At 54.2% G+C, this 26376-nt stretch overlaps 1 protein-coding gene across 8 annotated transcripts in view; it reads right to left on the bottom strand.

Moving 5' to 3' along the window:
• The window catches only part of TBC1D16 (TBC1 domain family member 16), a 76752-nt gene that overhangs the window by 39213 nt on the left and 11163 nt on the right, over positions 1–26376 (bottom strand). For 4 of the 8 annotated variants that reach the window (XM_003131144.5, XM_084983388.1, XM_084983386.1 and 1 more), the window contains exons 2-3: positions 19682–19920; positions 15966–16563 (exon numbers count right to left, since the gene is read on the bottom strand). In XM_003131144.5, the coding sequence (XP_003131192.3) occupies positions 15966–16563; positions 19682–19859 (776 nt within the window). In that variant the 5' untranslated portion in view covers positions 19860–19920. The remainder of the gene's footprint in view (positions 1–15965; positions 16564–19681; positions 19921–26376) is intronic. The other 4 variants (XM_084983385.1, XM_084983389.1, XM_084983387.1 and 1 more) reach the window with 1 other exon arrangement.

The raw sequence follows: 26376 nt of genomic DNA, 5'->3' as shown, positions 1-26376 counted from the left end.
TCGCCCACCTGGCCCTCTGCTTTGCCACAGGCTGGGAGGACTCTAGAATCTTTGTTAAAAGAGCAAAACCAATGTCACGCTACATGACGAGGGGCAGAAACACGCATCGTGTTATCGGTAGAGGCTCCTGGGGGTGGGGGGGACGCCCAGCTGGGCCCTCCCCAGTCCCCTCTGGAGTCCCAGTATCAGTTCCCATCCTCTGGGGGCCTGGAGGCTCGGGATCCTGTCACTCAGGGAGGCCCAGGGTGCCCTCCCTTCAGGGTGCTCAGCTTCCCAGTTCCCAGAGGGCAATGGTTCTCGAGTTCAGGTTCAGAGGGAGAATTTTTTGAAGCTCTGGAAAAGGCTGGGGCTGCGGTACCTCCTGATCTGACCTTGACCGCCTCCAGGGGCTTCCTCTGGGTTTCCCCACCCACCAGCCCCAGAAGAACCAGCTTAGGGCCTAACTCTGGATTTGACTTGCCACCACTTTCAATTTGGGTTGAACGAGCTGTGGAGTCCCTCTTATGGGGAGCCTCGGGCCCCGGCCGCAGTGAGGAGACGGAGGTGGTGGGTGCCCAGGCTACAGTCAGCCCTCCAGCCACGGCATCCTGGCTGGCCATGCCAGCCTCTCCCGGCCCAGGTAGAGGTGAGCGGCTGCGGCCCCAGAGCTGGCCCCAGTAAGCAGCCCTGGACCACACTGGCATGACCGTCCGATGCCTGGAAGGGCAGACCAATGTTGGGACAGGGGACAGTCACCCAAGGTGGTTTCCCACAGTTCCAGTCACTCTGGTGATCTCAACGTCTTTTTCCTTTTGTGGCAAAATACACATAATATACAATTTACCGTTTCTGCTGTCTCCAACCATAGAGTTCGGTGACATTAAGTACATTCACAGTGCTGTGCCAGCACCACCACCAGCATCTCCAGAACTCTCTGGAACTCATCTTCCCAAACCGAAACTCTGTCCCTATTAAACACTCCCTCCCCGTCACTCTCTCCCAGTCACTGGTACCCTCTATTCTACGCTCTGTCTCTACAAATCTGACAGTTCTAGGAACCTCATGTAAGTATGTGTCCTTTTGTGACTGACTTATTTCACTGGCACAATGTCCCCCAGATTCCTCCGTGTTACAGCGGGTGTCAGAATGTCCTCCTTTTTAAGGCTGAATAACATTCCAGTGTGCAGATGGGCCACGTTTGGTTTACCCATTCATCCCCGGATGGACATGAGGGTTGCTTCTACCTTTTGGCAATTGTGTGGAAAGTTGCCATGCACCTGGGTGTACAAATATCTGAGTTCCCGCCTTCCGTTCTGCGGGATATCATCCCTTGACTTCCAACAATTTTTTTTTTTTTTTTAAAAGAGAGGGTCTGGGAAAGTAAATTTCAGACAAGGCCCCCTTGCGACTCAGCTGGGCTGTCCTAGGCGTCAATGTGCCCACAGGGACAGTGAGAAGGACAGGGGCCAGGCTGCATCCCTGTGTGGGGCTGCATCCCGCTGGCCCCTCCGCTCCCTCACATCCCAGGCCTAACCTCGGCCATGCGCCTCTGCCCTGGGGCCAGAGGCCAAGCCTGTCTAGGACCCGTCTGGTCTCCGGAGAGGCCATGGATGGCCCGTCCTGGGGGGGGTCATGCTGACAACTCTCCACCCATCAGATCCCCAGAGAGGAGGCAAAAAGTCGGGGGACAGTAGAGACCAGACAAGGAAAGGAGCGTCCGGGGGCCCCACAGCCAAGGGAGCCTGGCCTGGGTCGGAGCCCCCCCACCCCCCACCCCCGTCCCCGTGACCCCGGTCCCCAACAGCATGCCCCCAGGCAGCCCCTTGGGAGGAGGCAGCGGGAGGTGAGAGGGAGACAGGTGAGCAACAAAGGGCGGGTGGAGCTTCTTCTCTGGGGAAAGGGGGTGGGGGTGGGGGCGGGAGGCTGGGTGGCCGCGGGCTTGGCGGGCAGTGGACACCCCTGGCTGCTCTGGGGGAAGCCTGCCATCTGCTGGGCACACGGAGAGCCCTCCTCAGCCGCAGGGCCACCTCCAGGAAAATAGAGCTTCAATGGACAGTGTTTGCCAGCTTCATCTTCCACGGCGGAAAAAGAGCAGCAGGGCTGTGATGCCCAGACAGACCTGATCGCGGGGAACCTGAGCGGCCCACGTTCACGCCCGCCCGCGGAGCAGGCTCTTCTGCACGTCAGCTCTGTGAACCCCACAGAGACGGCTCTCCGCAGCCCCTCACGCTCTGCAGGGCACACAATGCGTCCTTTCACCCCAGGTGGGTCTGGTAGAGTGCGGCGACCTCCCTGGGGGGTGCCCGGCCGGCGGCTGGCCCTACACGTCACTGCTCCAGGTTTGGAAGCTCGAGGCACTGTCACTTTCAACCACCGTCAGGGAAACTTCGGAGACCCGACATCCGTGTTTGTCACGTCGCCCTTACCCTGAAGGCGAAAGCCTAGGAGCCTGTGCCTGTCCGTGCTCTCCCCAAAGGGGGGCCCGTGACCCCAATTAAATTGTGGCCATTGTGACTGGGACGCGGAGCACCAGGGAGTGTGCAGGGAGCCCGCTGTCACTCGACACCCTTCCTGGCAGCCCGGCAGCCGGCCAGGCTCGGAGAGAGACCGTAGCTACCAAAAATAATCCTCCCAGTGTTTAAATATTTACAGAAGCAAGACAGATCCTGATGCCTTTACCGTCTACAGGGCCGGCCTAACCGCCAGCCCCAGGGCTGCTGGGAGAGGCCACATCCACTACCGCCCCTTCGCTGGGTCCCAGGTCTCCTCCCCTCCCCCCCACCCCAGATGTGTACGGGCCTCCCTTCCTGGGAGCCAGGAGACAACCACCCTCTCTGCTTCTAGAACCTTTCCACTTCCAACTTCTCACCCCCATGTTACCCCCAGCCTGGCAGACCCTCCATCCTGTAGCCCTTTCTGGCCCCAAAGCCCCACAGGAAAGGCCCCCTTTCTCTAGGGGGTCTGTACCCCATCAAAGAACATGTAACAGAAGAGGCGTGTGGCCATCTAAGCCCTCAGGCCGGTCTCCTGGGGACCTCCAGTGCACTTAGGGGCCGCTCCCCCTGATGGCCTTGTGGGCACGGATGGTCACAGTCCAACCCTGAGGGTGGAGACTTGCCAGGGCACGTGGCTGGGCAGAGCTGGGAGGTGACCAGGTGCTTGGCTCCGAGGTGGCCACACGTAGGAACCATCTGTGTCACTGCCTGCAGCTAAGGGAGGTCAGGAACATGCTCGAGGCCACCTGTGGGCACCAGAGTCCAGGTCTGCTTCTGCGAGCCTCTGCCTTTCAAAGGCAGGCGGTTCGGAATGACCAGGGTGTCTAGGCTTCAGCTGTCTGATGGGCAGGGAAACCATATTCTCAGGTTCCCAAAACAGATCCCCTGAAGCCAGGATACATATTCTGGATAGGGGGGAAGGGCCACCAGGAGCCCTTTCTCCCTGGCACATCACAGGTATTTAAGGAACTTGGTTGAATGGAAACCCAAATAAAAATGCCTTGCTTCCTCTGTTGGGAAGGCGGCAGAAAACACAGGAACATTCCAAACAAAAGACAAAGGGCACTTGCCAATCCCCCTCTCTCACCTTTGGGGAGGATTTCATCAGATATTGGGTTGCATTGCAACAGCCAGGCGTGGGTCCCAAAGGCGGAGCACGGGCTCTCGTCTCACCTGGGAGGCACTGCCATGTCACTGCTCTGTGACCTCACGCTCAGAGCTCTCGAAGCTCACGTGGGCTCCGGGCCCTGCAGAACCCCTGCCAGGGCTGCTGATGCAAGAGCTGGAAGCCCCTGGGGCCTCCGACTTCCTGCTCCCAAGCACAGCTCTGTGCAGGTGGAGCAACACAGACCCCCAGAGAGCATCCTCACGCCCCCTGCAACAAATCATGAAGGTTGCATCAAGGACCCCCAGAGGGGCTGTCATGGTTTGTGAGCTGAGGGGGAAAGGCCGACAACAGCTTCATCTCCCTGTCCTTCGACAGCCATCCTGCAGTGGGAGCGTCAAGTCTCCAGAGAGCTCGGCCTCTCCCGGAGGCTGAACTTCCTTCTCTTCACTTCGGGAGGGTTGATGCGCTTATCTCCTCCCTGTCCTGACAGTTCATGGAAAGAGGCCAGCTTTCCAAAAGGAAGGCAGTCAATGGCAGAGCGACTTCAAGGAGACCCACCTGGGCAAGGGCCTGTCAGGCATCTCTCTGGAATCTTGCTCCGAGCCAGGGAGGGGTCAGGGTTACAACCCCTCCTACCCTCCCAAAGCAGGGGCGACAGAACCCTCTTTAGACCTTCTCCTAGAAGCCGCCCAGCAGTCAAGGACAAAGGAAGAGGACCGGCCAGAAAACATTAAAAAAAAGAAGTAGGATACTGACCAGTAGAGACTAGGCCGCAGGCGGCTCAAGTACCTGAAAAGTGGCGAATTAAAACTGAGATGTACTCTAGGGGTAGAGCATACATGGGATTCCCAAGACTAGATACAAAGATAGAATATTAAACAGCTTTCATCGACTTGTAATATTCTTTCTTTCTTTTTGCTTTTTAGGGCCACACGTGTGGCATATGGAAGTTCCCGGGCTAGAGTTCGAATTGGAGCTGCAGCTGCCGGCCTACACTACACACACAGCAACACTGGATCCAAGCCATGTCTGCAACCTGTGCCATAGCTCATGGCAATGCTGGATCCTTAACCCACTAAGTGGGACCAGGGATGGAACCAGCGTCCTCCTGGATACAAGTCGGGTTTGTGACTGCTGAGCCACAATGGGAACTCCAACTTTTCATATTAATTTATGTTGAAATGTTAATATTTTGGGTACACTGGGTGATCACGAAAATTAATTTTACATGTCTCTTTTTTACTTACTAAAATGTGGCTATACGACGCACACAAATTATGCCTGGCTGATTTTTAGCAACAGTGCAAAAGCGGTGCCATGGAGGAGGGTCGGCCTCCTCCGTGGTCCAGGGGTGAACATCCCTGGGCGTGAGGATGAACTTGCCCTAAGCCTCACTCCTTACTCCTTCCACTGAAATTCACGCAAACTTACGGTGATGGACTTACATGGGAAATGCAAAACTATAACATTTCTAGGAAAATAAAAGGACTCAAGGCCAGGAGTTCTTAGACTTGATGCTAAAAGCAAGATCCGTAAGAGGAAAAGGTGATCAATCGGGTGTCATCAAAATCACAATATTTTCCGGAGTTCCCGTGGTGGCGCAGTGGTTAACAAATCCGACTAGGAACCATGAGGTTGCGGGTTCGATCCCTGCCCTTGCTCAGTGGGTTAAAGATCCGGCGTTGCCGTGAGCTGTGGTGTAGGTTGCAGACGCGGCTCGGATCCCGCTTTGCTGTGGCTCTGGCGTAGGTAGGCTGGTGGCTACGGCTCTGGGAACCTCCATATGCCGCGGGGGCGGCCCAAGAAATGGCAAGAAGACCAAAAAAAAAAAAAATCACAATATTTTCCTTTGTGAAAGATCCTGCTAGGAGAATGAAAAGACGATTACAGGCGAAGAGAAATACTTCTACCACCATGTCTGAGAAAGGACTAGTAATGACAAATGTGTGATTCCATTTATACGAAAGTCTTCTAGACAATTGTTTAAAGAACTAAAAAATGCAATAGTTTAAAAACATAGAAAACAGGCAAAGGACATGAAGAGACGTTTCACCAAAGAGCATCTAAGACAGCAGAGAAACACCTGAAAAGATGCTCAACATCACTAATCATCAGGGAAATGCAAATTAAAACCACCATGCCATCTCACTACACACATAGCAAAAGGGCCAAAAAATAAAAATAAAATAGTGACCAGACCAAATGCTGGTGACGATGTGGAGAAACGGTACCACTCATATTGCTGGTGAAAATGTAAGATGGCGCAGTTACTGTGGAAAACAATTTGAGTAAATTTCTTTTAAAATGAAACAGGCAACCACCACACACAGAGCCCAGCAATCGCGCCCCTGGGAATTGCTCCCAGAGAAGTGGAAAGTATGTTCAGGCAAAACCCCATACACAAACGTCCACAGCATCTTTATTAATATGCACCCCAAACTGAAAACAACCCACTAGTGTCCCTCCTTAAACTGGTCCAGGCATAGCATGGACTACGACCCAGTAATAAAAAGGAAACAACTACTGATACACACAATGGCTTGGATAAGCTCAAGGGAGTGAGGCTGAGTCAAAAGGCCCAGCTCAAGGTTACAGAGTGTGTGATTCCATGTATACGAGAGTCTTCTAGAGATGGAGACTAGGGTTGTGGCTGCAGCTGGGAGAGGGAGCAGATGGGAGCCGAGTGGCGACGGGGCAGTTCTGCACCTTGATCGTGAAGGCGGCGGCGGTGGCACAAAGCTACACATGAGATACAACTGCACAGGACTCTACCCCGCCACACACACACAAGTGGGTGCTTGAAAACCCAGCGAGATCTGTGCGTGGGACCCACCCCCATTTCCTGCCCTGGAGTGTGCACTCTGGTTTTACACAGGATGTTGCCATCAGGGGAGATTGGATGAAGGGTGCACAGCACCTCCCTGCACATTTTTTTTTTTTTTGCAATTTCCTGTGACTCTATAGTTATTTCAAAATAAAGCTTCAAAAAAACAAGACTACTGGGGAGTTCCTGGTGTTATCTCTGCAGCAGCTCAGATTCGATCCCTGGCCCAGGAACTTCCACGTGTCTCCCGTGCAGCCAAAAACCAAAACAACGCCCCCCCCAAACGAGACGACTAGAAAAATTTAAATCCCTCTTTACATACGGTGGCTCACAGTACGTGTCTACTGAGCAGTGCTGGTTTAGACCAGGAGTCAGCGCACGATGGCCTGTCTTGGTACAACCTGTGAGCTAAGACTTTTTTTTTTTTAATAGACTTTGTTTCTTAGAACAGTTTTAGGTTTACGGACAAACCGAGTGGAAGGTACAGAGTTCCTAGACAGCCTTCCACTTAGACCCAGCGTTTCCCCGATGTTAGTGTCTTGCGTTAGCACAGTACGTTCGTTGTGAGTGAGGAGCCACTGTCTCTACGTTATCATGAATCACCAAGCCCACAGTTCACATGACGGTTCACTCCTGCTCTTGCACATCCTCTGGGCTTTGACAAATGTGCAGGGACATGTGTTGCCATTCGGTATCATCCAGAAGCGTTTTACTGCCCTAAAAATCCTCTGCGCTCTATCCACCACTCCCTCTCCCCTAATCCCCGGCAGCCACGGATCCCTTTTTACGGTCTCCATAGCTCTGCCTTTTCCAGAAAGTCAGAGTCGAAATCACACCGTCTGTAGCCTTTGGGGATTGGCTTCGCTCCCTGAGCAACACGCATTTAAGTCTCCTCCACGTCTTTCCCTGTCTTGAGAGCTCCTTCCTTTTTCGCACGGAATAGAATTCCCTGGTCTAGATGTCCCGGTTTGTTTCTCCAGTCACCTACTGAAGAACGAGCATCTCAGTTGCCGGCACGTTTTGGCACTGATGAAGGAAGCTGCTATCTGTGTGCAGGTTTTTGTGGGAAGAGTGGGTCTGAACACCTTAAAACGTTGAGAAAGTCACAAGGAGAAAGGTATTTTATGACACATGAAAATCAAATGAAATTCAAAGCGTCCATAAATCAAGTTTTATGGGAACCCAGCCACGCCCAATCACTTCCTTGTCGCCAGTGGCTGCTTTCTACGGGCAGAGTTAAAAAGCCGTACAGCTCAACAAGCCAAAAACACTTACCGTGTGGCCCTTTATAAAAAAGATCTGCTGACCCCTGAGATGGACCTTCGCAATCCCCATCTTTTTTTTTTTTTTCCCCAAACATTTGCTAGACTGCAAAGCAGTTTCCTCCACTAATAGTCAATAGTGTTGCCCCCCCCTTGACTGATGGGATTTGCTAAATTTTTTTGGCCATGCCCACAGCATGCAGACGTTCCCGGGACCAGGGATCAAAGCTGTACCACAGCAATAACCAGAGCTACAGCAGTGACAACGCCAGATCCTTAACCACTGGGCCACCAGGGAACTCCACAATCCCCGTCTTTGAAAGGCCAGAGAGAAGTAAATCAAAATGATTAGAGCAGTGCTGGAGGGATGGATGACCATAAATATTTTCTGTATGCCCTTTCTTCCAAATTTCTAAAATGCGCATACATCTTGCTGTTGTCACTTCTGAAGCAGATTTCCACAGCATCTTTGCTTGGGCCCTGTGGCCCTCCTGGGAGGCTCTGGAACAGACCCAGGGAGCTGAGAGGCTGGGCCAGGAGGGGTGACTGATATGCCAAGTGGGGACAGAAAGAGGGGCTTCACAAGGGCCCATGCTGTTTTGCTGTTTTGTTTTTAACTTCAGAGCTGGTTCCTTGGGTAGGAGCCTTTGTTCTCTGACCCTGCGCCTCAGCCTCCTCTAAATGAAATAAGAACAGCCCCAACCTCGGGCACTGTTCCAAGAGTTTAATGGTCAGTACCCACAAAGCATGAGCTGGATTGAAATGTGTCCCCCTAAATTCACGTCCACCTGGGACCTCCCAATATGACCCGATTTGGAAACAAGGTCTTTCTGGATGTAATTAGTTAGGGACCCCAAGGTGAGATCAACCTGGATTGAGCGTGGACCCTAAATCCAAGGACTGGTGTCCTTACAAGCAGAGGAAAAGCCATGTGACGATGGAGGCAAGAGATGAGAAAGATGCAGCCACAGGGAACGGCTGGAGCCCTGGGAGCTGGCAGAGGCAGAAGGGCTCCTCCCTGGCCCTTCGGAAGGAGTGAGGCCCTGCAGACACCTTGATTTCAGACGTCTGGCCTCCAGAACTGCGAGGGTCCCTCTCTGCTTTTCTAAGCTGCCTGGTTTGCGGTCCTTCCTTACAGAGGCCCCAGGGAACTAATATAAAGCACTTAGAACCAGGCTGGCACACTGGTAGGGACCATAAAAGTGCCACTTTGATTTTTATCGTTCTCGTAAACGATTACCATTTGCGACTCTGCATTGAGCCCTTTTCCAAGTGCTTTCATTCAAAGCCTCACTTTGTCCTCACAGTGGTCCCACTTCACAGATAAGGAAAAGTGAGGCACAAAGAGATTAAACACTTACCAAGCTCACGCCCCAGGGATTATACGTGGCTTGGTTCACATCCGAAGGCAGACCTTGCCCCCCTCCCTCCCCAGACAATGCCTCTGAGCCAAATGGCTCCCTGAGTCTCACATCAAAGCACTGGGTTGCCTGAATTCCCTGGCAACCCTTCCAAGCTCCTGGAGCCAGGGGCAGCCGCCGGCCAGTGCGCTTCCAGAGCTGCAGGGCAGACGGTGAAGGGCCATCCTCGGGCCCCAGGCAGTGCCTGGCTTCCCTGCCTGGCAGTGAGGCTCCCGGGCTGTTTCCAGGCTGCTGAGGCTGGGCGCCGATAGCATGGCTCAGTCCCACCAGCTGCCCTTCTTGGAGCGGCTTCCTTCGGGCCCCTGGTATCAGCCACCCCCCCAGGCTTGGGGAGGGGGGAGCAGCGTGTGACTGCCACCTTGACTGGGGAGGGGGGGCGGGCAGAGCAGACGGGTGGGGGCTCGGAGGGAGAGATGCCGGCACAGAGCCTGCCGAGTGCCACAGAAACATAAGACAAGATTAGTCTTAACGACGCGCAGAACAGATTGCAGGGTGTCGGAAGATGGGATGTTTTAAAGAAATAAATCTCAGCTCCCGGTTACAGAAGCACAAACAAACCCAAACAACAGATCTTTGGAAGCTGCTAGCTTCTCGGCTGCCAGACTGCTGCTGGGGGCCCCAGAGGGTGAAGGTGGGTGTTCCTGGAGCATCCGCAGGACATCCGGGGTACCTGGGCTGCCCCACGACTGAGCTCAGCGGTGTCTTCCTGAAATTTGAGGGGTAGGCAGTGCACCTCTGCCCCAGCGCCCGGCCATCCTGTTTCTCCCCAATTCCCGGCCGCTCTACCTCCTAAATCTCTCCGGAACCCAATCACGCCTCAGCATTCCGTCCTGCAGCTGGACCACCACCCTCCCCTTCAGCAGCTCCTGGCCCTTCCCTCACCCCATCCCCGGCCCCACTGCTGCTGGAGTGGCCTCCAAGGACAGCCACTGGTCCAGCCTCTGGCCCTTCCCCTTTGCTCCCCCTCCTCGTCTTCTTAGGGCCCCAATCTTCCAGCCCCTCCCTTCTTCTCAGCACCCCCATCCCTCTTCCCTCACCTCTCAGAGAGGGTTCTTATTTGCTGTCAGCTACTCTGAGCGGGAAGAAGTGAAGGGCATCTCCCTCGCTTGTGTCATGCCCCCTCCCCTGCAGGTTTCATTTCTTCTCCCACTCCAAGACAAACTTCTCACTCTCGCGGGCTTGACCACCTGCCCTGAGATGGCTGGACAGAAAAGGAACGGCAAGTCTGTTTATGCAAACTGCCCAAAGCAACAGGAATCTCACAGCAGCACAGAGCCTGCCCCCTCGCCAGGCTTTGGGTGACCCTGTGGCAGCCCCTCGGCAATGACACTCAGCACTTGAAGCTGGGCCCACCAAGTTCACAGGCTCTGGGTCCTTCTCAGAGGCTGGATTCTCCCCAGAGTAGGGTGGGAGGAGCAGGGCCAGTTACACCGACACTGACGAGAAGGTATGAATAATTCAGCCTTTATAGCTGATCCTCTGGTGTCATAGAGCCTTTTCCTCCTAAAGGCAAAAAGCACTTAAGATGCCATTTATTGCAGCCTGGCTCCCTCCGCGGGGTGGGCGCCGGCATGCTGTCGCAGTGACTGCCCTTGGGGCTGGCTCTGTCGTCATCACCCCCCTCACTGGCTTCTGCCTGTGACCCCTCCTGCCACCAACCCCTCTGCATGGGGGTGGGTTGGGGCACCTTTTCACTTTTCTGGTCTTTTCCTCTTTTTCTCTTGACAGAGCATTTTGAGGGGCTCTTTCTTGCCAGGGGCACAACCACCCCCTCCACCCCTGACAAGCACCGTTTCATCTGGACCTGCACTGTCCAGCACAGAAGCCCTGGAAGCCTGTGGCTACTGGACTTTAAATTCACTGAAGATGAAAAAACTAAAAGTCTAATTGCTTGGTCGCCATAGCCACATTTCCATAGCTGCACTGGCCAGCATTCATCACCGTGGAAAGTTCTATAGGACAGCACTGGTCCAGACCTAGGTCTCACGGAAAAGCCATAGTGCAAGGAAGCGAACTTTAAATGCCACACAATGCTCTGGGAAAGGGGCAGGAACTCTGCAGAGCTAGCAGGAGTCATAGAGGAGACCTGCAGGCTGGCTGGGGTTTCAGCAGTGGAGGGAAGGGCATTCCAGCTGGAGGGAGGCTAGGGGCAGCCGGCAGAAACGCAGCGTGCGTGGGAAGAGAGAGGAGAGGCAGCGTGCGTGGGAAGAGAGAGGAGAGGCTGAGAGGCAGCTGAGCATCTGGGGAGGACCCCAAGGGCAGGTGGCTTGCGTCCCCCGAGGCTGCGCCTGGCCCTCCTGGACCCATGCCTGGCTGGCTGGATCCCTGCACTGATGGCACCATGGAAAGAGACCCCATGTGGCAAGGCCAACCAGCCCATTCTGCAACCCAAACACCACCCTTCACTCAGAACAGCCACCCTAAGAACATACACCAAGGATGGCAAGACCTAGGGATGAGAAAGCGGAAACACGACACACATTCACCCGGTGGGGGGTGGGCACCAGTCATGACTCTGGGGATGAGATGGCAGACCATCAGCATCGGCATCCCAGGAGGGACCTCATACGGTCCTAGGGGCCCTCTCAAGGGTGCAAGACAGCAGGTGAGGGTGAGCCAGTCTGAACTGTGCAGGGGTTTTATAGACTATTTGTAAAACTTGTTTTCATCGTAAGATTAATATAATTACAGCATAACATTTTTGCAACATGAGAGAAGAAAAAAATTACTTGTAACCGCACCATCCTAACATTTTGGCACAGCTTCCGCTCAACTCATGCTGTCCAATGCGGTGGCCACATGTGCCACTTAAATTTATCTCCATCAGTATTACGTAAAATTAAAAATTCAGTGCGTTGGTCGCACCAGCCACCCTTCAAGTGTTCCCTAGCTGAATGAGGCAGTGGTGCTATCTGGAAGGCCCAGATCTAGAAAGATCCAGTGTGCCGTGCTGCTTGGATGGCCTCATTCATGCACCAGGCTTTTGAGTGGATTGCAATCGAAACGTGCACATAATTTGCAACCTGCTTCGTTTTTGATACACTATAAATTTCCACGCGGCAGTACAGCTTTTACAAATACTGCACTTTCTTCCATCTGGCAGTACGGAGGTTCTGAATCATTTGGGGAGCCAGAAGGCACCCCCTCCTCAGTAAAATGCATACCCCTGAGCACACATACAGGAAGTGGCACAAAACCTCAGGGGACTTGCAGGCCCCCATTCTATTAAAGCCCCTTGGCCTGGTACCTGAACCGAAATGGGTGGGTTTCCCTCTCTAGATTCTTCCTCCTTTCCCTGCGCTTATGAAGAACAGTATGTTGAAGTCTTCATGCAAATGTGCTTTATTTATTTTCTTCTCTCTCTCTCTCTCTCTTTTTTTTTTTTTTTTTTTTGTCTTTTTGCCATTTCTACGGCCGCTCCCGTGGCATATGGAGGTTCCCAGGCTAGGGGTCTAATCGGAGCTGTAACCACCGGCCTACGCCAGAACCACAGCAATGCGAGATCCGAGCCGTGTCTGCAACCTACACCACAGCGCACGGCAACACCGGATCCTTAACCCACTGAGCAAGGCCAGGGATCGAACCGCAACCTCATGGTTCCTAGTCGGATTCGTTAACCACTGAGCCACGACAGGAACTCCAAATGTGCTTTATTTCTGTAATTATTTCTTAGGACAAGTTTTGGAAGAGACCTTTTGGTTTAGGGAGCAGGAGCTGTGTTTCCGTTCATCATATTGCCACATACGACCCCAAGGTGGAGCAATCAACATGCCACATGGGGATCTACATGGGGTTCTGTTATATGACGCCCTCACCCAACTGGCCCTTCAGGGCAGAAATGAACAATGGGCTGGCCACTTGTCTAGTGGTCATCCTCACTTTTATCCCAATCTGAAGCCTTGATTGCTGGCACTATGGAAGGTGCGAGGCTAAGAGAGCCACAGACCCTAACCCCTGCTCGTAGAACTCAGACCTCAGTGGTAGGAGGGTCTATGGTGATGAGGAAGTGGCCCAGCTCCCCTTGTCCACCGATTTCCCAATAGGCCTTGGACACTCATATGGTCAAAGATTTCCAGCCATCACTGTGCTGGGGCTCCGGTGGCTATGGCAGGTGACCTTGCTATCTAGGATGAGGCTAGACCCAACAGGTAACACATGAATGGGCACTGCCATTGTAGACACTCAGCCCTTCTGTGAACTACCTGCCACATAACAAAGTGTTTGGGGGACTCTGGGATGGGGGCTCTTCTACCCCGCACATCCCCCAGCCACACGCTCAGCCTGCACATGTAGTTCTTAGGTTCTGCCACCAGAGGGATCCCGTGAGCCAGCCTGTCTGCTCCCCTTCCAGGGACCCGATTCCAGTTAGATTAGAAGCCTCTGCTCAGGAGCCACTATGGGCGCATTCATGTCCTCAAAGACAAACTCCTGAGGGGTGTCTGGTCCAGTGGATGCTGGCACTCTGGGACCTCCTGCTAGATGCCCTCTGCCTGAGGCACAAGGCCCATGCTTTTCTCCCCGTGCTCCCCATCACAGTAGCAGTGGTCAACCCCAGCCGCACTTTGGAAAACCTTGGGGAGTTCAAACGCTGCTCATGCCCAGGCCTGAGCCCAGCCATTCTGGTTCAGTTGGTCTGGGTGCAGCCCGGGCACTGGGAGCCATAAAAGCTGCCTGGGGATTCTCATTTTTCACTGGGCTGGGTAGGCTTGCTCTCTAGCGTCTAGTACCACGGACCATTTAGTCCAAATTTCCAGGCCCATCACCAGGTGGGCACTATGGGGGGTGGGAGGGAGCAGAGGAGCAGCAGCTCTGCTTCCAGGGTCAGATATGATGGGGAGACAAGTTGGCATCTCGGCTCCAGGAGAAAAGAAGCAAGGAAATTGCAATGAAGCCTGGTGTAAAGTGCATAGCCCAGCGCCTGCCCAGACCCTTCTGGAATTCGTATCTGCTTCTTTTTAAGCTCCCAGCAGCCTGTCAAGCACAACCGGGTCAGGACCCAGGGTGCCTCCATGTAACACCTCTCACGTTCTGTCTCAGAGACAGGCTGGTTCCACTTCAGCCCCACTCCTGGCAGGCCTAAAGGGAATCTCATTCATGGCCGTCCTGCCCCCACCCAAAGCCTGGGCTGAACTGGACTGACCGGGCTAGAAAAGCAAGTAATATGGAATTGCTGGGGCTCCACGGAGAGGGAGGGATCTCCCCGATGACACGACCATCTTCCGGGCACGCCCAACAGACTAACACTCCCAAATCCAACTGCACGTGAACATCGTGGGAATATTAGCCAGCCATAAAAGCATAAATCCAAGAGTGCACCCCTGACACGCTTGGATGGACCTTGAGGACATCACGCTTCGTGAAAGGAGCCAGATGCAAAGTGACACAAGCGGCATGATCTCACTGATGTGACGGGTCCAGAACAGGCAAATCCACAGAGACACAAGGTGGATTCGTGGCTTCAGGGGCTGAGGGAGGGGGATGAAGAGTGACTGGCAGCATGGCACCACGAGAGGGCGCTCTGACAGAGCCCTGCCTGCTCCTCTGGTCAGAGGACCTTCTGGGCCCCTGGAGTCCCGGGCTACAGCTGACCGCTCCCCTTACACACGCCGGCTGGGCTCCAGATGAGTGTTATCGGGTCACCACTGGGCTTTAATGGACGACATCTTACTGAGTGGACGACAACAGGAAAGAATCCATCTCAAATTCCTTTCCACTGAAGCCAGCGAAGCAGCCTGCCTTCTTCGCTTCCAGGCTGCCAGCCCTCCCGTAGACCCAGCTGGGTTCCAACCTGGCTCAGCTCCTGAACTACTCCGTGAACTCCAGCAAGTTCCTTAACTTCTCTGTACACAGGGGGTGGTGTTAGGGCCTCCATCACAGGGTTTGGGGCGGCTATGGGCATAACAATAAGTAATCCATGGCACGCACGCCCAGTGTCCGGACAAAGCTCAGACCATCCACCTCATTACACGTGAGCTCGATACTCACGTGCTGACCGTCTGAGTAACGCCCGCACTCAGATCACCACCATTGTTAACCGAGAAATCCAGGGAGCGCGAGAAGCCCGGCCGAGCACGGGAAGGGCTGCTGCCCCTGTTGCCCTGGGTGAGCGCAAGCCTGTAGTTCCTGAGTCTTGTGCGTGCCCGCTTCTGTGAGCCCCTGAGGACCCCTAACGACGCTGCATGTGGCCCCCGCGACACTGTGACAACCTCCCCCATGAGGCACGTGCACGTGGATCTCGCTGCTGCCCCTCCAGGCTGTCGCCTGGGCCACGGAGCCCCCAACGTGTCCAGCCATCCTGTTCCTCTGGGCTCTCAGGCTGTAGAGTAACCAGCCAACTTCCCCCTGGGTCTGTGATCCAGCTGCTTACAGCTCAAGGGCATGAGAGGTAGAAAGGCTAGGGGCCCCTTGGCCAGCTTGGGCACAGGCAGAGCACAGAGCCTGGCTGGGGACCAGGCCTCCCCCACAGGCCTTCTGCCACCACCAGGCCTCCCGGAGTCGGCCTGGGGTTATGGGATAACGGACCATCTCTGCCGTTCCAGGGATGCCAGGAAAAGATGCCAGGACTCCTGGGGGCCTAGTTCTGGGGGTGGGGGGGGTTGGACTGGGTTAAGAGGCCAGTTAGACCTGGCAGGGACTGTTTAGTCCTAGGGAAGGGGAGTGGAAGGGGGAGCCCCCAGCCCCCCACCCCAGGCTCGGCATCTGTCACAGTGCCCTGGGGCAGCAGGAAGTAAGACACAGGGTGTGGAGGCTCTGGCGTGGGGAGAGCCTGGTGCCTACAGGATGGAACACAGACATCCTCAGTGCTCCGCAAGCAGAGCCAGGACACGTGCCAGGGCTCCGGGCCCCAGAGGCGCCGGGCGGGAATCGGGAACTCACCAGCTCTCGCTTTCCAGGAACACCGAGCTGCTGCTCTCCGCGAGGGCGGCGCTGATGGGCGAGAGGCAGAAGGGCGAAGAGAAGGCCTCCGAGTCCGAGTCAAAGGAGCTGGCCCTGCTCACGCCCTCGGCCGACAGCTCCAAGGAGCCCTCCTCCTCGCCCGCCTCGGGCCGCAGCTCCCGGCCCTCTTCCATCCCGTCCTGCGAACTGACCGCTGATAAGATTCCCGAGTCGCTGTGGACCGGCTGTGAGGCGGGGAGGGGGCCATCTGTCCCCAGGCCGAGGGCCAGCTTCTCCCTGTCCTCGGACGAAGGGCTGGCGTGCTCGGGGTCCCGGATGCTCTGGGCCACCACCAGGATGTCATCGTCCCTGGGGGTCAGGGGGGGCCTGGGCTCCGTGGGGGATGGCTGGTGGGGGGCCCCTGAGCTCTGGCTGCGCCGGCCCCGATGCCGGGGTGCCTTGCGCACGGGGGAGCTCTCGGGGGTGATGTAACGCAGCGCCTCTTCGTCCTGCTTCTGGATCCGGGAGTTGGGGACCCACGCGAGGATGAGAGTGGCCCCCAGCAGTTCATCCTTCTCCATGTACAAGCACAGGTAGCCTGTGAGGGGTCAGGAGGACAGGTGGTTAGGGAGGGCCCTGCATGACGCACCTCTGGTTGGCTTCTCAGAGGAGCACACCCACGTTAAAACTGCGGCGCTGTGCAGACTAGCCGAGCTCTAGACACAGCCCGGCCCGAAGAAAACATACCCAAGGGACACAGTTGGGCTCGGGACGAATGCGAGCTGTGGGCATTTTCTAAGCACACACACCTTGCAGATCTGGGAGGCCCGGGCCCGCAGGACGCAGCTTGTCCTCCTCCTTGGCTCAGTGCCCCATCCTGTCCACTGTCTGGGGCCCCAGAGCTCCCCTGCCTCTAGCAGCCGCCCGGTCCGGGTAGGCGCAGACAGCTGGGGAGGAGCACAGGGACCCAGGAGCCCCACCAGCCTCACAGCCTCGCGGGTTAGGAGGGACGCAGGCTGCAGGTTTGGTTTCTTTGTCACAAAAAGAATCAATCTAAGGCGAATGGCAGTGGGCTGTTTCCAGTCGTCCACGGATCGTTAGCGTTTCTTCTCTAATGATGCTTTTTTGGAAGAAGGGGCTGTCTTCGCTGTCATGGCCCAGATAGCTGACAACGACGAGAGAAGTGACTCTCCAAGGCTGGAGGTGAGTGGGCGAGCTCTCTGAGCCCCCGATGCTCAGTCTGGGGGCGGGCAGCGTTCCCTCCTGCAGCACCTGTTATTTCAGGTGGGCCTATCGCCTCAGTGTTCCAGGCCTCCTGGTCTCTGTTCTGAGAAGCCCCCAGGGCACAAGATGGGGCCCCTCCTGAGCCCCAAGGCTCCAGCTCAACACAGAATCATTCACACGGCTCCTGTTTCCAAAGGGGGGGGGTTCAGGGTGGGGGGCTGTCAGCCAGTTGTGCAGAAGAGTCATATTTGGGTGAGCCTGAGTGTCTCCACACCCTCAGATCACGGGGCTTTGCGCTGGGAAGGGAGCCTGGGACCTGGGGCCTCCTCTCCCTCCCCTCCCATCACAACAGGATGATACCGGAAGCCCGCCAAAGGCTGCTGCTCTTTTTGTTTTATGCCCAAGACATGCAACAACCTCAGACCCAGGCCTAGAATCTGTGCCCTCCCCATACCCTCAGAGTTGGCTCTGTAGTCAGGCATCCTTGGGGTCAAGAAGACATGCCACCCAGAGCCTGCATCCCCTTCTAGAGCACACCCCCGGGACCAGGACCTTAGAGGTCCCTGTCCACACAGTCGAGAGTCTGCTTCCAGAGCCTGCTTGAGGTTTGCCACCTGAACTGTTTGTAGGCCTGCGGACAGGCTGTGGTGTCCCCAGCGGCATGGCCAGGGCCCCTGCAGTGCAGGAAAGAGCTGGGGCTGGAAGCTGGCTCTGCTGCTTTGGGATCTGGAGAGTCCGGTGATTCGAAATCTGCACTTAATCATCCAGGTGACTATAAAGACCAGCTCAGCAAGGTAGGAGGACAGAGTACTTTTCAAAGAATTTATTAGCATAATTTAAACTTTCTAATTAATTTATTTATTCAGTACTTTATTGACACATCATTTACATGCAATAAAGTGTCCAGATCTGATTGTAACTCATACCTTTTAATTGTACTGACATCTGATGGGGGGGCTCTGTCTGGACTTGGACAAGTTGCAGCCAGGCTGCAGGTGCACTCGGCCTGGGGACCTGGAAGCACCCTTCAGCAGCCTGGGGAGGCCATGGGAAGAGCCCAAGGCCTGCCCTCGCCCCGTCTCCACCCTCGGCTGCAGCTGAGGAGCATCTCTGAGCATCGGCATCCTTGTCCGAGAGAGAGGCCTGCCTGGGCTTTGGCCACTCTCAGGAAGTTATCATGCAAATTAAATTAAGCCATACATTTATCTGTTGCGAGTCATTTGCACGGATGACGAAGGAACACACAGGCCGCTTGCATCACTAACCCACCTTTCCAATGCTTCCTCAAGGCAGCTAGGCTGAGGGACCCAAGAGTGGGGGCCGAGCTGCCATGACCAGGTCGAACACCCCCAGGTCCCCAGCCTGACGACAGTCACAGTCAGGGACACCTCTGCCAAGAGAACCTGTGGCTCTGGGCCTTAGCGCACAGGGGCGCCTGCCGTTTCAGGGCTCAGAACACAACTGGAGCCCTGGGAAGTACATGGTTTCTTTCTCTGCGGCCTGGCAAAGGATAGCAGAGTCATCGTCGCCACGGGAAAAGTTTCCCAGGGATCAAGGCCAGCCACGGGCTGCCGTGTCCGGGAACGGCCCTGGGTAACGCGGTTCCTGGGCAGGAGGCTCAGGAAAGGACCCGCCTCCATCTCCATCCCTGCGGAGCCTGAGTTTTCTTCCCTGATTTAGAAACGGTGGATTAAAGGACAGAGGGTGCCCAGGACCAAGGATTTCCATGTCCCCAGCTTCCCAGACCCACTTCACACCCCACTGGGTCCTCACTGCCAACCTCTAGGCTGCGGGGAGGGATAAAGCCGCCTGCCTGACCTGAGGGCTGTGTTCCCACACACACTTGAGGGGGCTGGGGGAGAGCCCCCATCGGGCAGGTTCCTGCAGGGGAGGACGCCCCACTTCCCTCTCCAGGGCAGGCGGCTCCCTGCTCCCAGCAGCCCTGTAGTGCCGAATGCCCTCTTCCACTTGCAAGTACAGCCTAATTCTCCATCTTGCCCCCTGACCTCCATGAGTCAAGGGTCAGTGGCTTGCATCCCAGATGGGGAAATTAGGGCAAATGGGGAAGTGACTCAGGAGCTTGCTAACTTTATGTATTTTTGCTTTTTAGGGCTGCGCCCGCGGCATATGGAAGTTCCCAGGCCAGGGGTTGAATTGGAGTTGCAGCTGCCAGCCTACACCACAGCCACAGCAGTGCCAGATCTGAGCCATGTCTGTGACCTACACCACAGCTCATGACAAGGCCAGATCCAAGCCACGTCTGTGACCTACACCACAGCTCGTGACAACGCCAGATTCTTAACCCACTGAGAGAGGCCAGGGATCGAACCCGTGTCCTCACAGATACTAATCAGTTTTGTTTCCATTGAGTCACAACGGGAACTCCCAAGAGCTTGCTAACTTTAGAGAAACCAGGCAGCTCTCCCCAGGCCGGGGACTCCAGCGCCCTCCCTCCCAGGCCCTGACCCCAGGCCTTCCCGGTCCGGGCTCACCTGGGTGGTGCTCCCCCAGCCCCTGCAGCCCCTCGGGTGGGTGCACGCAGACGTTGTTCTTGGAGTAGATGATTTCCCCATCCAGGACGGTGGGGGGCCCACCGCCGCCGCCAGGGGCGAGCGTCAGGAGGTCCGAGGCTTTGGAGGAGGCCCGGCGAAGGAGGCGGCCCAGAGACATTGCCGGGGAGTGTTTCCATCCTCCGTGCGCTCGGGCCCAGGCGGGGCTTGTCCAGACCTGCCTGGGGAGTGGAGAGAGAGAGGGAAGGCATGGCCCAAGGTCATGGACTTGGACCGAGTGTCCTGGGGCTGCATCTTGCCTCACGTGATTAGGCTCAACATGGAAGCCGGGCGACCACAGAAGGGGCCCTGCTGTAGCCCAAGGCGCAGAGAGGGCGATCTGGGTTCCCAACGGTGGCACCATGGACACTTGGGGCCAGGTCGCTCCTAGTGGGAGGGGTGCCCCGGCCCCCATCCGCTGATGCCACTAGCACCCCTTCCCACTACAACAGCTGAAAACGTCTCCAGGCTCCGCAATGTCCCCAGGGGGCAAAATCCACCTGCAGAGAATGGCCTTAGAGGAGCCTGTTCCCAAGGCAGCAACTTTATAAAACCTCCAGGCTTTCTCTTTGCTCAGGGTTCACGCCCTGTCCCCTTCCTCCCTGGGATTCCCAGCCCTCTTCCTCCTTCCACCCTTCCTGGCCTCCTCCACTCCCGCCTGCCCCGTGCGTCCTGCTCATCCCAAAGCCCAGCCTGCCGTCCCAACACACGCTGGCCAGCTCACCCGGGAGGGGTTGCAAGGAATAGGGGATACATTACATACGGCAAATGTAATACATTCAACGCATTCTTTAAAGCAAAGGCTCAGATCCAGAATACACACGGAACTCCTGAAGCCTCCCTCCAAAAAGGAGTGATAGCCTAACAGAAAAAGCGGGCAATTCACAGACAAGAAAATGGAAGGACGGAGAACATGGAATGAAAACCCAACACTCCCAAAAGCAGTTTTAATTCTAGCAAAAATGAAACAAAACCCAGGCAGAAGGTACATGAACCAACCAGGTGCTCCCATGGATGGGGCACAGCAAGCTGGGCGTGGGATGACTGGGCGTGGTGCTGCTGGTGCAGATGAAGGCATGTGGGTAAACCTACATCCTGTCAGAGATCACGGATGTCCAAGACTCAGGCCATGCTGGGCAGGGGCCGGGCCAGCCCCGGGGCGGGGCGGGGCAGGGCAGGGCAGGGCAGGGCAGGGCAGGGAGCTGAGAGGCAAGCGTCAAAGGAGGGCTGCAATCAATCTCTCAGAAAGAAACAGGAAAAGGCTTGACGCCACTATGAGAGAATCGTTGACTGGGAGTGGATAAACGAAAATGTGACCCATCCCTTCCACGGAATGCTCTTCAGGAGGGAAACTCTGACACCTGCTACAACATGGATGGACCCTAAGGACGTTATGCTCAGTGAAACCAGCCAGGTAGAGAAGGACAAAGGCTGTAGGACCTCTCTTACCTGAGGTCCCTGGGATAGTCAGAATCTGAGACAGAGACAAGGGGGGATGCCTGGGCAGGGGCGGGGAGGAATGAGGAGTTAGGGTTTAATGGGGAGAGTTACTGTTTGGGAAGATGAAGACGTTCTGGAAACAGATGCTGGTGACGGTTCCACAACAATGTACCCAAATGTACCTAATGGCGCTGAACTGTGCATTTAAAAATGGTTGAGATGATGCATCTTGTCTAATGTATATTTTACCCAAATAAAATTTTTTTGAAGTATCCCCTGGTGGAGGTGCTCAGGGCATATTATATTATATTGTTCTCCTAACTTTCTGCATTTTGCACGCTCCCCGCCAAATCCAGAGCTGATTTGCGATATTCCCTAAATGGAGTCCCTTCTGCCTCCAGCGCTTAGACAGGCTCTCCAGACAGAGCGGGGCTGGGGGTCCAGCTGGCTTGCAGGGAGAAGTGGTCTCCGTGCTAACTTCCTCCACCGTCCTGGGACTGGGCAGCTCAAGCCTGGATCCCTGGCCCCTTCTGGCTCTCCAGGTGCCCCTCCTTTCCCTCCAGCTCGGATCTCCCCTCTATTTGCATATTTCCAGCTAATTCTCCCAGACACAGCGTTCCTCTGACAGTGCCCTGCCAGCCCCAGGGCCGCACCACTGTCTTCTCGTTGTGCAGGTTCCCAATGTCAGCATGGCCTTGAAAATCACCAGCCCCGGGGCCAAGCCCAGCTGGGGTCCTTGCCTCCTGAACCCTGACTCACGGTCCCTCCGTTCTCAGCCACGTCCAGGGCCCCAAATCCACCCAGCTCTCCTGAACCCATCCTGAGACCCCACTTTCAATGTGGGGCTACAAGAATCAACTTGGCCTCTCGGTCCAGGGGACAGCAACCCAGGCCTGCAAAGGACCAGACAGCAAATATTTTTGGCTTTGTGGGCCCGGTGGTCACTGTTGAAACGACTCGACTCTGCCCTGCGGTTGGAAGCAGACAGTACAGGGGCAGGTGTGACTGTGTTTCTACGAGGTTTATTCATTCTCATGCCAGGGTCCTATAATCTCAACGCCTTACACGAGAAAATTCTTCCGAACTTTTCCACCATTAAAAACGCAGTAACCATCCTTAGCTTGTGCACTAAACAGAAGGACGTCTAGATCCGGTCTTCAGGCTGTCGGTGGCCCAGCCCTGGCTCAGGCTGCTTTCTAGATGCTTGGGGTAGGGCTGCTCGTTACCTAAATCCCCCCAAAGCCGACCCCTAGGGAAGCCTTCCCGCCACCCCAGGTCAAGGGGGCGGCTCTCCCTGTCTTAACTGCCGAGTTCTCCTGCCCGAACATCTCAAGGCGCATTACAATGTATGACAACCAATGTGTGAAGCTTAAACTCACACTGGAACCTACATATCAAAATATGTGTTTTCTTTCCAATTCATCATCTGGAAAGGCTATATTCCTCTTCTAATAATGACTCTATTCCATTGTCCGGAACATTTTTAGAATTCAAGAATCATCCTAGAATTATGAGGTCAGTTTATGAGCCATTGCAAGAAGATGAATTCCCTTCTCCAGACCAGCGCTGCCCAGGAAACACACACTGCAGCCCTCATGTGAAATTTCCTAGGAGCCACACTTTTAAAAAGAAAAAAAAAAAAAGAGGGAAATGCATTTTAATATCGTATTTTTATTTAACCTGTTATAATCCCAATATTATCATTTCAATGTGTAATCAATACGAAAATAATTTGGGTTTTTTTTTTTTTTTTTTTTTTTTTTTAATGGACACACCTGCAGCACATGGAAGTTCCCAGGCTAGGGGCTGAATCAGAGCTGCAGCTGCTTGCCTATACCACAGCCACAGCAACATCAAATCTGAGCTGCATCTGTGACTTATACTGCAGCTTGTGGCAACGCCAGATCTTAACCCACTGAGTGAGGCCAGAGACTGCATCCTCAAGGACACTATGTCAGGTTCTTAACCCACTGAGACACAATGGGAACTCCTGGAAAAAATCATCGATGAGCTACTATACTGTCTTTGAGTCTCCAAAGTCTGGTGTGTATTTTGCACTTAAACACACCCCAGTTCAGACCAGCCAAGTTCCAGGTGCTTGGTGGCCTCCTGGGGCCTGCGCCTCCACGTGGGCAAGGTGGGGCAGGGAGGAGCCTCACCTTCTTTTGATCCTCCAATGGTATCACCTCATTTAATTGCCCTAACCCAGAATGAGCTGCAAACAATGCTCAGCTGATCCCAAAAACCACACCGTCTTTAAACGAAGATGGCATGCCACTGTGGAGGATAATCCGAAGAACGTGCTGGAAGATCTGAAGGGGAATCTAAAAGACAAGTGTTCGCAGTGTAGTGTCTCCCGCACATTGGCCGTGAAACCCCACTGTGGCCTGGAAGGTGCATCCTAAGTGCAGTTTTGCAAATAAGAAAGTGGGTGCGGGAGTTCCCATCATGGCGCAGCGGAAACGAATCCGACTAGGAACCATGAGGTTGTGGGTTCGATCCCTGGCCTCACTCAGTGGGTTAAGGATCCGGTGTTGCTGTGGCTGTGGTGTAGGCTGACAGTTGCAGCTCCGATTCGACCCCTAGCCTGGGAACCTCCATATGCCGTAGGTGATGCCCCCCCCAAAAAAGAAAGTGGGTGTGGAACATCCCAAGTCACTCAGTGAGCAGACAAACCTGGACGTGAGACCTCTGTCCTCTGGTGTTCTGGCTCCTACCCCCACCCCCGCTCTGTCACCTGGGTGAACAAGCACAGTCCCCCAGCTCCACCCCCCAGGTTGTACAGCGGGGGAGACGAGGCGCTTCTGGGTAGATCCAGGCACGCCTGTTAAACATTAGCCACGAATATTTACTCTCTTCAGACAATCCTCATTTGTTTTTTCAATGTATTTGCTCCTTTGTGAGCCTATTTCATCTCTAACTAAGCCTGGTTCCCAGCCTCCGCTCTCCATCAAATGAGAAGTAGAGAATCCTTGACCTATTTTTAAAAGCTTTTTCTTTTTTTAATTTATGGAATGTGTTCAGAGAATTATAAGGAATACATGTCCCTTAAATCACACACTCCAAAAATATCTGTGTATTTTCTACCAGCTTCTGTGTCTTTCCTACCAAAACAACACCCACTGGAATCACACCACGTCTTGCTTTCGGTTACAACATAAGTATGTTTTCCATGTATGACACCCTGAAGCGCGTCCTCCTCAAATTCACGTGTGAAGGTTCTAACCCCACACCTCGGATGCACCCTTACTTGGAAGCAGGTTCCATACAAAGGAAACCAGACTTAGGTCACCCTCATCCCCGTGGCTGGTGTCCTTTAAAAAGAGGGAATTTGGCCATAGACACACGTTTACAAGGAGGACGTGACGTGAAGATGGAGATGGCAGGAGAGAGGCCTCAGAAGGAACCAACCCTGTTGACACGGAGATTTCAGGTTTCTAGCCTCTAAAACTTCGAGACAATTAATTCCTGGGGCTTAAGCCACCCATTTTATGGTACTTTTTTATGGCGGTCACAGAAAACTGCCATAAAACCCCATCTGGGACCCACCGTACATTACTAACAAATTTAAAAATTCAAAATGTCAACCTTCCAACTCAAGAGCTATAAACATGTTACAAGGATGTGCCATTCTTGAACCAGCCACCTGCACTAGATATTTGGTTTCCAATTAGTGGCTATTTAATAAACTTCACGTTTTTATATGCAAATCTTCACCTGTATCCTCTGTTTCCTTAGAATAATTGCTGGGATTCCTGGCCATTTCTTTGGGAGGATAAACTGGACCCCTGACATAACGTCCAATGGATTTCAAAAAGGTACCAGAATTTTTAGGGATTTGAATTTTTGCTAATTTGGTAACTGGAAAATGGTTTTCTGATTATCAGTTCACTTAGGCTGGTTGTGCTATGTTTGTTAAATGCTTGTGTTCTTCCTGTGAATTGTCTTTTATTGTGGGCATTGCCAATTTTTCTACTGGAGTGTTGGAATTTTTATTAGTATGAAAGAGCTCTCTTTCCTAATTTGTGGTCTGTGCTTTCTTTTTTCTTTTTCTTTTTTTTTTTAACAGTCAGGCACATGGAAGTTCCTGGCCCAGGAATCAAATCAGAGCTGCAGCTGCTGGCCTACACCACAGCCACAGCAACACCAGGCTTGAGCTGTATCCAGAACCCATGCTACAGTTTACGGCAACGCCGGATCCTTAACCTCCTGTGCAAAGGTGGAGCTATATCAGGTTCTGAACTCACGGAGCCACCATAGGAACTCCTGTTGTTTGCCTTTTAATTGCATTATTATTTTGAAGTACAGAGGTTTTAAATTTCTAGGCAGGTTGACCGTAACTCTTCCTTAGTGATTTTTTCTTCTTATCATTTTAAACTTTGTATCATTCTTCCCAAGACAAAGATCCGGTCGCTGATGGCTTTTATCTTCATCTAATTTTCCTAGTTTCCATGTTCAGTGCCCGACCCTTGATATTTCAAAAAGCCTAATTCAAAGCATACATTTACCTGACGAGGCAGTACACATGAACTCGTCACCAGCTCGTGGAATGTTTGTGTTGTTTTTATCGCTATTTCCTGCTTTTATTGTGGCTTCATAAGAGGGAAATCATTAATGGCTTCATACAGCTGGGATGCCTGACATGTAAAATCTATGGGAGATTTTAAAAGAGGGGGCCCTTAGCAGTGACCCAGAGTCCTGCGTAGCCTGGCCCGTGCTCTGGTCTACACCCGATCGGCTTTTCCCACATTGCACACGTGATGGCCACGCGTGATTCTCGCTCTACCAACACGCACCAGGGAGAAGCAGAAAGGTGGGCCATTTTCACCTCCCTCCCCAGCAAGCACCCCCACCCCACTGCAGCACCACTGATGCTACTGTAAATTTCAGAAATCTGCTGGCCTGCCTTTCCCACCATGGATGACAGCCGCCCTCTCCCCTGCGGGGATGGGCACCCTGCACCTGGGCTATAAACCCAGCTCTGCTCCGCAGCGGCTGAAAGGGTGACTGCACCCGGCCAGTGCTGTCCTCCCCAGGACCCAGCAGTTCCGGGGGCCTGCCAGCCACAGCTTCCTCATCTGGGCCGGAGGAAGGAACCTAGAGCAAGCTCTCCAAACACACCCTCGCCGGCGCCGGCACCCCAGCCTCTGCGGTACTTTCCTGAACCCCACTTCCTGCCTAATTGTGCTTCTGTTTAA

This window comes from Sus scrofa, chromosome 12 (assembly GCF_054392235.1).
Source record: "Sus scrofa isolate SSC_HxYL_T2T_F1_AM1 chromosome 12, Sscrofa_HxYL_maternal_Yorkshire_Landrace_v2.0, whole genome shotgun sequence".
Taxonomy (NCBI): Eukaryota; Metazoa; Chordata; class Mammalia; order Artiodactyla; family Suidae; genus Sus; species Sus scrofa.
Note: the sequence above shows the minus strand (reverse complement) of the source record. Positions and strands in the feature narration are given on the sequence as shown.